We start from the raw sequence: 12165 nt of genomic DNA, 5'->3' as shown, positions 1-12165 counted from the left end.
ATAGGAGATAAGGTTAAGTGTGTCTGTCATTGACCGTGGTCTTACCAGCTCCCCTGGGATTGGGATTTAGCTCATGAAGCATCTTCCACCTCTCCACATAGAGCTCTGGTGCCTTCACCTTGGCCAGCAGCGGTTCTGCCACCCTGTGTATGTATACCTCTGCTTTCAGTGAACACATCCCAACTGTTTTCTGCAGTGTATTTATTTTAATTCCCTGGGTGTTAGAAGACAGTGCATTCTCTCCCTCCCCTTTCAGACTATGGAGTGATGCTTTTGACCTCCACTGGGGCAAACTCTCCTTTCTAAGTGGGCAACATCCCCAGTCCCTCTGTACTTCAGAATTTTCTACCCACTATGGGATCATCACCCTAAACAGGGTCCCGCTTTCTGCGGGAGTAGCACTGAGAACTGAGCGCAGCTAAGGTATAGCCTTTCTTCCATCACACTTGCATGACTAGGAAACTGTAGACACCATGTAGCTATGCACTGGGCAGAAGCCTGAGAATCCATATTGCATTGCAGTTCTGACCTTTAGTGTGAGTGTAAAGGAAGATAAAAAAAGGAACATCCTTTTCAAATGTCCCCCCCACCTTCTTTTTTTCTTTGAGACAAAATTTCACCCTCGTTGCCCAGGCTGGAGTGCAATGGCACAATCTCAGCTCACTGCAGCCTCCGCCTCCCAGGTTCAAGCGATTCTCCTGCCTCAGCCTCCCGAGTAGCTGGGACTACGGGCACCCGCCATCACACCCGGCTAATTTTTGTATATTTAGTAGAGATGAGGTTTCACCATGTTGACCAGGCTGGTCTTGAACTTCTGCAGATGCCCCTATTTTTAAAGCCCAAAGCTGAAAGCTTGGTGCATGGTGGTTTACACTAAAGATATGTGCTGTTAGTTATGTAGTGGGCCATTTTCTTGTGTTAATTGAAGGTAATATAGCCAAAAGCAAGTTCCCTATTGCATCCTAAGGTCCCTTTCTCACAGCCTGTAGATTTTCATCTCGGTCTTTCTGAATATTCTGGTGTGGCTTACTCTTCAAGACAGGAACAACTAGGTTATGTGATGTAAAACTGTACATCTTACATTAAGAGGCTTACATGTTAAGCAGAGTGCATCAGGCCTTTTACCTACTAAGAATTAAGCTTGACTAAACAACTGTTTTCATACAACTGAAGGTCAGGGGGATTTTGCAGGTTACCTCTAGTTAAGCTCCCAGAATAGTTGAATGTGTGTATTTTAGGGGGGCCAGAATGGCTTTGTTGTTTCTCACCCGCTAAGTGTCACTTTTTAGGCCTCTCAGTTGAGGATGAAAAAGATATTCTGTGTTTCTTGGACCTCACCACAAGTTTTAGTTTATTTTATGCTACTAAAATTAAATGTCCTAGACTGGGTAATTTATAAAGAACAGAAATTTATTTCCTCACAGTTCTGTAGGCTGGGAAGTCCAAGATCAAGGCACTAGCATCTAGTGAGGGCCCTCTTGAAGCATCACATTGTGGGGAGTCAAACTCATCTTTTCTAAGGCGCTCACTCCCAAAATAGCATTATTTGTTCATGAGGACAGAGCCCTTATTGCCTAATCACCTCTTAAAGTTCCTACCTCTTAACACTGTTGGCTTGGGGATTACACTTCCAACATACGAAATTCGGAGGACACATTTAAACCATAGTACCATATAACACTGCCCATTTAATTTGTGAGCATAACTAGGCAGAGATTTATAATTACCCTTTTTGTGTCTCTTCCTTCCCTTAAGCACAGAATAAGATGAATACCGATATGTAGCTTCTAAAACTGTTCAGCCATTCTAGGAATACAGGATTAAAGAGTTAAATATGTGAAAGTAAGAAGCTATTGACTGGTCACTGCTGTTACAAACCTAAAGTACAAGCATTGTCACCTCTAGGTTATATTCAGAGAATTCATCAGTGTTAGTGTAAGAGATATTGGGGATTATGTGTAGTCTTGTAATTTATTTATCCCAGTTTTCCTTATTAGCCCTGGCCTTTCATTTCCTGGTTGAGGCTCCGTTAATTTCCTTTTAGGTCCTACCTCTTATACTTAACGCTATTGAATTATTTGTCATTGTTCTGTAGTGCCCCACCTCATCTCCAAGTGAATTAATCATTTTCTTCTTCCCACCTTGTGCTTGCTCCTGCCGTCAAACTTTTCAAGGTCCCTTTACACGTTCATTTTTACTGTTGCTTTCAGTACTTTTAGAAGTTTAGCCTCAGGTTACCAAGTTTAGCCTCAGATTACCTTGTGATGACTTTGACACAGAAGGTACTGAATAAATATTTTTTACCTTGTGCTGGGCATGGTTGCTTGTGCCTGTAATCCCAACACTTTGGGAGGCCGAGATGGGAAGATCCTTGAGCCCAGGAGTTGAAGATCAGCCTGGGCAACATAGCGAGACCCTCCCTTTACCAAAAAAAAATAATAATAATATTAGCTGGGTGTAGTGGCACACACCTCACTTGAGCCCAGGAGGTCAAGGCTGCAATGAGCTGTGATCGTACCACTACATTTCAGCCAAGGTGACAGACCCAAAACCCTGTCTCAAAACATGTTTAATTGATTTTTAAAAATTAACAACTCATTGCATTATTTCTTTTCTAGAAATATAATAGTAGATATTTCTTTTTCATATTAAAATGGGTGGAAAGAGGCTGAAAATATCTACTTTAATTGATAATTTATATATAAACAACTGAATCTGCCTGATTCTTTATGCATCTTGCAGTATCCTGGGTTAATTTTTTTGAGGGAGGGGTGCCTCTGTTTGAAAGCCTCATTTTATAATTTATTAACTTTTTATAGAGTCATTCTCTATGAAGGGATTTTAAAAATGACATCACAAGCAATTTCTTTAATGTAACTAACATATATTGGGCGCTTGTTTTGTATGCTGCTCTTGGCCTTATGGAACATATCAAGAAGTAGAACAGTCTTCTGAAAGTATATATTTGGGGATTCATGCAAAAAAAGTAATTAAAGAGTTAGTAACTAATGATTCCGTTTAAGAAACATCACAAGGCTTATAGGGCTTCTAGGGAAGAGAGTTGATTGGGTTGCTCAGGAAAGGTTGGATCTGACATGTTTCTTCAAGGATTAGTATAATAGCAATGATTGAGAGGAGACATCCAAGCAGAACGTTCCACATAAAGAACGTGTTTCATGAACAAAGACACAGAGGTGGGAAGGATTGTGGGAGGAGGAGAAAGCACTGTATAATCTAATCTGACAAATAAGTGACAAGTTACTAAAGGAGAATAGTGGTTCTCTCACCTTCCAGATACATGGCCCCCTTCCTGGCCTTTTTGTGTGGTTGGGTGGGGCCTAGGACTAGTTCTAGCTAATGAATGAAAGCAACAGTGGTCTGGGCTGGAGCATTTAATTACTGATAGGAAAGGCTGCAGTCTGTTTCCCCTTCTGGCACAGTGACCAGCCACATTCAAGATGATGTCAGTTACATGAGCCTGGGTCCTTGAGTAACTGAGCAGAGCCCTCTTGCCAACCTGTTATGGTTGAGAGAGAAATAAAAACATTATTTAAGCCACTGAGATTTGGGAGTTGATTATTAACCATCACACAGTATAACCAACCTTTTCCTCATGGTTACAATGGTGAATAGTAAACTAAGTTGGTTAAGGAGATCTGGTAGAAATTATAAGGTAAAAGAGGTTTTTGGCTGCATGTTCTGAAGACCTAACATTCTAAAGAAACAAGCCCAAGAAACTCCCAGATTGAAGCAATTCCAGTAAGGCAGAGATCAGAGAGATTGTGGGGTTGGTGCTAAACTACCACAACAAAGCAAATATCTCAATAAGCAAATCACAAAAATTTTTTGGTTTCCCAGTGCGTATAAAAGATATGTTTAGTCTGCCTGCAGTGGCTCACACCTGTAATCCTAACATCTTGGGAGCCCAACGTGGGAGGACTGCTTCAGCCCAGGAGTTCAAGACCAACCTGGGCAACATAGCAAGACCCTCTCTCTACAAAAAAATTTAAAAATTAGCCCAGTGTGGTGGCATGCATCTGTAGTCCTACCTACTCAGAAGACTGAGGTGGGAGGATCACCTGAATCCAGGAGTTTTAGGTTGCAGTGAGATGTGATCACACCACTGCACTTCAGCCGGGGTGACAGAGCAAGACCCCGTTTCTAAAAATAATTAATTACAAAATATGTTTATGCTATATACTAAAGTATATTAAGTGTGCAATAGCAGTACATCTAAAACAATGTACATGTCTTTTTTATTAATTTTCAGTGTTCTTGTCTTAAAAAATATGTTATTGCTAAAAAAAAAAAATGCTATCATATGAACCTTTAGCAAGTCATAGTCTCTGCTAATGGAGAGTTTTGCCTCAATGTGAATGGTTGCTGAAGGTTTGGATGGCTGTGGCAATTCCTTGAAATGAGACAAAGATGTGCTGCATTGATGGACTCTTCCTTTCACAAAAGGTTTCTCTGTAGCGTGGCAAGCTGTTTGATAGCATTTTACCCACAATAGAATTTCCTTCAAAATTGAAGTCACTTCTCTAAAAACTTTGTGGTCATTTCAGCAGCATTTACAGTATCTTCGGGAGTAGATTCCATCTCACAAAACCACTGTCTTTACTCATCCAGAAGAAGCAACCCCTTATCTGTTCACATTTTATCATGAGATTATAGCAATTCAGGCACATCTTCAGGCTCCACTTCTTATTCTAGTTCTCTCACTATTTCTACCACATCTGCAGTTATTTCCTTCGCTGAAGTCTTGAATCCCTCAAAGTCATCCATGAGGGTTGCAATCAACTTCTTTCAAACTCCTATTAATATTAATACTTTGACCTCCTCCCATGAATCAGAAATGTGTTTTGTTCTTTTTTTTTTTTTTTTGGACAGAGTTTGGCTTTGTTGCCCAGGCTGGAGTGCAGTAGTGTGATATTGGCTCACTGCAGCCTCTACCTCCTGTGTTCAAGTGATTCTCCTGCCTCAGCTTCCCAAGCAGCTGGGATTACAGGTGCCTGCCACCATGCCTGGCTACTTTTTGTATTTTTATCAGAGACAGGGTTTCACCATGTTGGCCAGGCTGGTCTCGAGCTGCTGACCTCAGGGGATTGACTTCCCAAAGTGCTGGAATTACAGGCGTGAGCCACCACACCTGGCCAAGAATGTTCTTAATGGCATCTAGAATGATGAATCCTTTCCAGAAGGTTTTCAATTTACTTTGCCCAGATGCATCAGAGGAATCACTATGGCAGCTATATCAACGTCAAATGTTATTTCTTAAATAAAAAGACTTTGAAAGTTGACATTACTCTTGATTCAGGGACAACAGAGTGACTGTTGTGTTAGCAGGCACAAAAACAACAGTAATCTCCTTGTCTATAAGAGCTCTTGGGTGGCCAAGTACATTGTGAATAAGCAGTAATATTTTGAAAGGAATCTTCTTTTTTCTGAGCAGTATGTCTCAACAGTGGGCTTAAAATATTCAGTAAACCATGTTATAAACAAATGTGTTGTCATCCAGGCTTTGTTCCATTTTAGAGCATAGGCAAAGTGGATTTAGCATAGTTCATGTGGGCTGTGGAATTTTCAGAATGGTAAATGAGCACTGACTTAACTTAAAGTCACTAGCTGCATTAGCCTCTAACAAGAGAGTCAGCCTGTCCTTTGAAGTTTTGATGGCAGGCATAGATTTCTCTCTAGCAATGAAAGTCCTTGATGGCATCTTCCAATAGAAGGCTGTTTCATCTACATTGAAAATCTGTTGTTTAATGTAGCCACCTTCATTAATAATCTTAGATCTTTTAGATAACTTGTTACAGCTTGTATTAATACATCAGCACTTGCTGTTTCACGTTGCACTTTTATGTTATAGGGGCATCTTTTTTCATTAAACCTCATGAACCAACCTTTACTCAATCAAAGTTTTCCTCTGTAGCTTCCTCACCTCTCTCAGCCTTCACAGAATTGAAGACAGTTAAGGCCTTGCTCTGGATTAGGCTTTGGCTTAAGCGAATGTTGTAGCTGTTTGGTCTTCTATCCAGACCACTAGTACTTTCTCTGTATCATCAGTAAGGCTACTTAGCTTTCTTATCATTAGTCCATTCACTGGTGCATGTTTAATTTTCTTGAAGAATTTTTCTTTTGCATTCACTACTTGGTAACTTTGTCACAGGAGGCCTAGATTTCATTCTGTCTCACCTTTCAACATGCCTTTCTCACTAAGCTTAATTATTTCTAGGTTTTGATTTAAAGTGAGAGATGTGCAACTGTCTTTCACTTGAACACTTAGTGGCTGCTGTAAGGTTATTATTTGACCTAATTTTAATACTATTGTGTCTGAGTGAAGAGGAAGGTCTAAAAAGGAGATAGATGAGGGAATGGAGTAGTTGGAATACACATTTATTAAGTTAACCACTTTTTTGGAGACAGAGTCTCACTCTGTCATCCAGGCTGGAGTGCAGTCACGTGATCTCGACTTACTGCAACCTCCACTTCCGGGGATCAAGTGATTCTCGGGCCTCAGCCTCCCGAGTAGCTGGAACTACAGGTGTGTGCCAGCATGCCCAGCTAATTTTTGTATTTTTAGTAGAGACAGGGTCTCACTATTTTGACCAGGCTGGTCTCGACTCCTGACCTCAGGTGATCCGCCTGCCTCGGCCTCACAAAGTGTTGGGAGTACAGGCGTGAGCCACCGTGCCTGATCAGTTCACCACTTTGTATGAGTTCAGTTTGTGATGCCCCAAAACAATTACAGTAGGAATGCCAAAGATCAGTGATCACAGATCACCATAACAGATAAAATAATATTGAAAAAGTTTGAAATATTGGCAAGAATAACCAAAACGTGACACAGACACATGAAATGAGCACATGCTGATGGAAAAAATGATGCCAATAGACTTGCTTGACACGGGATTGCCACAAACTTTCAATTTTTAAGAAACAAGATGCAATATTTGCAAAGCCCAATAAAGCAAAGTACATATGATATGGTATGCCAGCATTAGAAATGAAAAGCTTACTTTAGAATTTATGAATGTATTAAAGTAACCTTAGACCAAAAACAAGATCTAGGCAAAAGGAAGGTTATAGACTGCAGGGTTATCACCGAATAAAATAATCAAAGGAATTATAGTTGTCCCTTGTTATCCTTAGGGTATTAGTTTCAGACTCCTTTGGATACAAAAATCAGAAGATACTCAAGTTCCTTATATAAGTTCCTTACATAGTATGTATGTATAACCTGTTCTGTAATTCATCTCTAGATTATTTACAATACCTAACACAATGTGAATAGTTGTTGCACTATATTTTTATTTTTTATTTTTTATTTTTTTACTGTTTTAATGTTTTCAAATATTTTCAATCTGCAGTTGGTTGAATCTGCAGATATGGAACCAGTGTATACAGAGGGCTATCATTCTTTTTAATTACTAATTATCTCTGCCAACATTTATCAGAATTATCCTGAATTCTATTTTTTTTTTTTTTGTCTTGTTTTGTTTTGAGATAAGGCCTCGCTGTATTGCCCACCCTGGAGTGCAGTGGCATCATCACAGCTCACTGCAGCCTTAACCTGCCAGGCTCAAGTAATTCTTCTACCTCAGCCCCCCAAGTAACTGAGACTATAGGTGCATGCCACCATACCCGGCTAATTTTTTTTATTTTTGTTGGAGACAGGGTCTCACTGTGTTGCCTAGGCTGGTCTCAAATTCCTAGACTCAAGTGATCCTCCCACTTCAGCCTCCCAAAGTGCTGAGATTATCGGCATGAGCCATTATGCCCACCCCTGAAGTCTTAAAATTTTCCTTCTATTCTTTCTCAAGTTAACATGATTCATTGATGACTTGTCATGCATCTTCTATTTTCATTTTTTAAATTTGCTTAAAGATATTTGGGATTATATTTAATAGTTTTCATATGCTCATCTCTATTTTTTCTTCAAAAACACATTTTTAGGTCACATTGAAGTAGTGAAATTACTTGTGTCGCATGGAGCTGAAGTGACATGCAAGGATAAAAAGTCTTACACACCTCTTCATGCAGCAGCCTCTAGTGGAATGATCAGCGTAGTCAAGTACCTTCTAGATCTTGGAGTTGATGTAGGTATATTAATTGAACAGTATGAAATTATGGAGCCCTTTTTATACTTATTACAATATTGATAGAAGTTATTTCAGGTTTAAGAAATTATTTTATACAATGTTTTCATGTTTTAATTGGGTATTTATAGTCCTTTACATAATACCTAATGCAGTGATTTATGGTCAAGGAATGTAAATAGTCAAAGCATGTTAAGAGGTAAAATACACTTCAAAGGTGTGTGGTTTATTGCCAGTTTTTCTTCTATATCGCATTCCAGGCCCTGTAGTTCCATTTCACTTGTGGGAACCAGCAGATCAGACACACTTGTATTATTAGATAGCTGGGTTATTGTTAGTCTTCTTTGCCTAGTCTGATATTCTCTTAAAATGATGGTAGCAGTTTACATTACAGAATATTGGCAAGAGCTGGGCAGGAAAACAAGAGGCTTTTTGCCCACCAAGTATAAGTATTCCTTACTATATAATTCTGTTTGGTTAAAAGGGGATGCTGCTTTATTTGGATATATTTGATTCCTGAATTGAGGTAACTTAAAATACCTGTACAGCTTTTCACAAGCCATCCTTTAAACATAAGTACTTTACTCCCTCATTTGTTTATGTATTTATTTATTTATTTGAAATAGGGTCTCTGCCTCCTATGCTGTAGTATAATGGCACAGTCACAGCTCACTGCAACCTTGAACTCTGGGCTCAAGTGATCCTCCCACCTAAGCCTCCTGAATAGCTAGAACTATAGGCTAATTTTTTTATTTTGTAGAGATGAGGTCTCGCTGTTACCCAGGCTGGTGTCTGACTCTTGACCTCAAGTGACCTTCCTGCCTTGGTCTCCCAAAGTGCTTGGATTACAGGCATGAGCCACGGCGCCCAGCCCACTCAGCGTATTTATTCTTACTTCAGGTAGAGTTATGACAATGTCCTGATTCTTGAAAACACACATTTTGAAGAACTCATTGGTTCTTTAAAACAGCAAATTGGAAGATGTAGCATAAGGATCTGCTAGAGGCATACAGTTTAGATCAGCTGCAAAAAACCAAGAAAAGTAGGTGATAGCCTGGTTGGACAAAGAATACATGACAGAACTGTAGGGCTAGATAGGCTCTTAACTTATGGACGATGTGAAACACTTTGCCTGAAACAAGCTAATAAATACTGAAAGTGTGAGGATCACAAAAAGACATTGCAAAAATCTCAACTCAATTCCTATATCTCTGTTTCAGCAGAGTGAAATAATACCTTAAAAGATCCTTGATCTGGATAAATGAGGCAACTTTGTTTCTGATTACTATTTCAAGTCCATTCTGGTGCAATTTTTAAAACTGACTTTATTGACAGTCAGTTACATTTATAAACTCTGGTGACTATTTGTTCATCAAAATAAGTGGCCAGACTTACAGCCTTTTAGTAACATGTGGCCCCCAGTTGTGTGTTTTTTGTTTTTGTTTTTAGTTTCCTGGGGGATTACCATAAACTGGAGGGCTAATAGAAATTTAACTTCTCAAAGTTTTAGAGTACAGAAGTTCTAAATCAAGGTGTCAGCAAGGTTGGTTCCTTATGGAGGCTCTGAGGGAGAATCTTTTCCTTGTGTGTGTTCTTGTGAAAAAATCTAGATACTTTGATTAAAATTCAGTGTTCAAACTTTTTTTCTTCCTCTATTACCAGTGATCCCAGAAAAGAAAATGTTAATTAAAGCTGCATTATGTTGGGGCCAACTACAAGATTAGGGTCCAGAGTCTCCACACAAGGCCACCCTTTACTTACCACCAACTATAAGTTCAGAAGGCTTTCAAAACCACTTTCAGGTTTGATAATTCACCAGAAAGTCTCACAAAATTCATGAAAAGCTTTATACTCACATTTGTGGTTACTACAGGGACAAGATACAAACTGAGATCAGCCAAAGGAAGAGACACATAGGGTAGAGTGCAGGATTATTGTAAAGGCAAACTTTCGCTTAGCCCCTCCTCACAGAGTCAGGACCCATTACTCTCCTTCCCTGGCATCAGTGTGTGGCAGTATGAATGAAGTATTTCCAACAAGGAATGCTCACCTGAGCTTCATTTTCGGTTTTTATTGGGGCTCCATTACATGGCTTGATTGTTTGTCCATGTGGTTGATTTCAGTCTCCAAATATATAATACCTGGTGACCCAAAGCTCCTACTCTAAATAGAGACTTTTTTTTATCAGGTATATCATAGATTACCTCCCTGAAGCCAAGGGCAAAGGACAGACCTCTCTGGGAGAGGTCAGATTCTTTACTACACAGTAATCATGTAAAGTATTCCCTTATTTACTAGAAATGGAAATACAAGACTTAGCACGGTGGCTCACGCCTATGCCAGCACTTTGGGAGGCTGAGGTGGGTGATCATTTGAGGTCAGGAGTTCAAGACCAGCCTGGCCAACATAATGACACCCCATCTCTACTAAAATACAAAAATTAACCAGTTGGTAATGGTACGTGCCTGTAATCCCAGCTACTCAGTAGGCTGAGGCAGGAGAATCGCTTGAGCCTTGGGAGGCAGAGGTTTCAGTGAGCTGAGATCATGCCACTCAACTCCAGTCTGGGGACAGAGTGAGACCCTGTCTCAGAAAAAAAAAAAAAAGAGAAAAGCAAAACCCTTAATTACATGAATTGTTTCTCATGTTTGAGCATACTCTTTTGACTTGTGATAAAATACTTGTATATGACACTGGAAAATATTAAGAGCCCAAGTTTGTGGCAAAAAATGAATTAAATAAATAGAACATGCCATTCATTGTTTTAAAAATCTTGATCTGTACTTTATTACTACGGTTAGCCTTTGTCACTGCAAAATGAAAAAGTTGAAAATATGCATGTTACTGAATATACCTCAGAATCTTCAGTTTGTGTTCATTTTTTATGATTATAATTTATAGTAAATCCTTTACCTAGAACGCCTTTCAAAATACATTAGTTTACATTTTCCTAAAATACCTCTTTTGTATTATTCAGTTTTGTCGTGAAGTAGACATTGTATATGTGAATTACATTCCCTGAATGTATAAAATCAATGTAATACCAAAATGCTTGTCAAGGGTTTATTATTTTACACCAACTTTAGAATTATAAGCCTCATCTCTTTATTTATCCTGTCTCCATTTCTCACTTTAGTAATTTGATTGCAACCACAGGTTGCTAAAATAGCTCACAACATTGATAATTAGCAAAACTACTTTAACATTCACATTTTTTCCCTTCTGATAGATGAATGAACCAAATGCCTATGGAAATACACCTCTTCATGTAGCCTGCTATAATGGACAAGATGTTGTAGTGAATGAACTTATAGACTGTGGTGCTATTGTAAATCAAAAGAATGAAAAAGGATTTACTCCTTTGCACTTTGCTGCTGCATCAACACATGGAGCATTGTGTTTAGAGCTTCTAGTTGGCAATGGGGCTGATGTCAATATGAAGGTAAGGAACAAAATCATAATCTATACTTTAAGTATTTCATACGTCACTATTAAAACAACATCAGTGGTGAATACCATTCAACAATAAAAAGGAACTATTGATAAACTCAAGAACATGGATAAATCTTTAAAATATTATGCTGAGTGAAAGGCTTACTCAAGAGTATGTACATTCTTTCCATTTATGTAAGGTTCTAGAACCAATAAAATTCCATTTATATGGGGGTCCAGAATCTATAATTGAAAAAAATTGGAACAATTATTGCCATTGTGAGGAGGGATCAACTGGGAAAGGGGCATGAAGGGACTTTATGTGATGGTGGTAATGTTTTATATTTTGGCAGGGGTTTATAATATATAGATTTGTCAAAACTCATAAGGTAGTTCATTTGTATGCTTTCATAGCATATAAATTTTCTTTTAGAAGGAAAATTCTAAACAGATGTTTAACGCTATTAATGTGTTTAGAGGTGAAATGTATGATGTCTGTCTAATTTTAAAAAGCATCAAATAATTGGGTGGATGGAAGGACAGAAGAATCTACAATAAAAGGCATAGAGTAAAATGCTAGTGGTACAATTTAGATGGTATATATATGGGTGTTCACTCTACAGGTCTTTTCAAA

General features: G+C 38.7%; 1 protein-coding gene across 17 annotated transcripts in view; it reads left to right on the top strand.

Annotated features, from left to right (window-relative positions):
* ANKRD28 (ankyrin repeat domain 28) overlaps positions 1-12165 on the top strand; it is a 205281-nt gene that overhangs the window by 138276 nt on the left and 54840 nt on the right. For 13 of the 17 annotated variants that reach the window (XR_004437345.1, XM_033212706.1, XM_033212710.1 and 10 more), the window contains 2 exons: positions 7957-8099; positions 11329-11541. Coding sequence is in view for 16 of the 17 variants with exons in the window: in XM_033212706.1 (XP_033068597.1) it covers positions 7957-8099; positions 11329-11541 (356 nt within the window). In the remaining variant the exon portion in view is untranslated. The remainder of the gene's footprint in view (positions 1-7956; positions 8100-11328; positions 11542-12165) is intronic. The other 4 variants (XM_033212714.1, XM_033212715.1, XM_033212713.1 and 1 more) reach the window with 1 other exon arrangement.

Source organism: Trachypithecus francoisi, unplaced genomic scaffold (assembly GCF_009764315.1).
Source record: "Trachypithecus francoisi isolate TF-2019V2 unplaced genomic scaffold, Tfra_2.0 Lachesis_group0, whole genome shotgun sequence".
Taxonomy (NCBI): domain Eukaryota; kingdom Metazoa; phylum Chordata; class Mammalia; order Primates; family Cercopithecidae; genus Trachypithecus; species Trachypithecus francoisi.
Note: the sequence above shows the minus strand (reverse complement) of the source record. Positions and strands in the feature narration are given on the sequence as shown.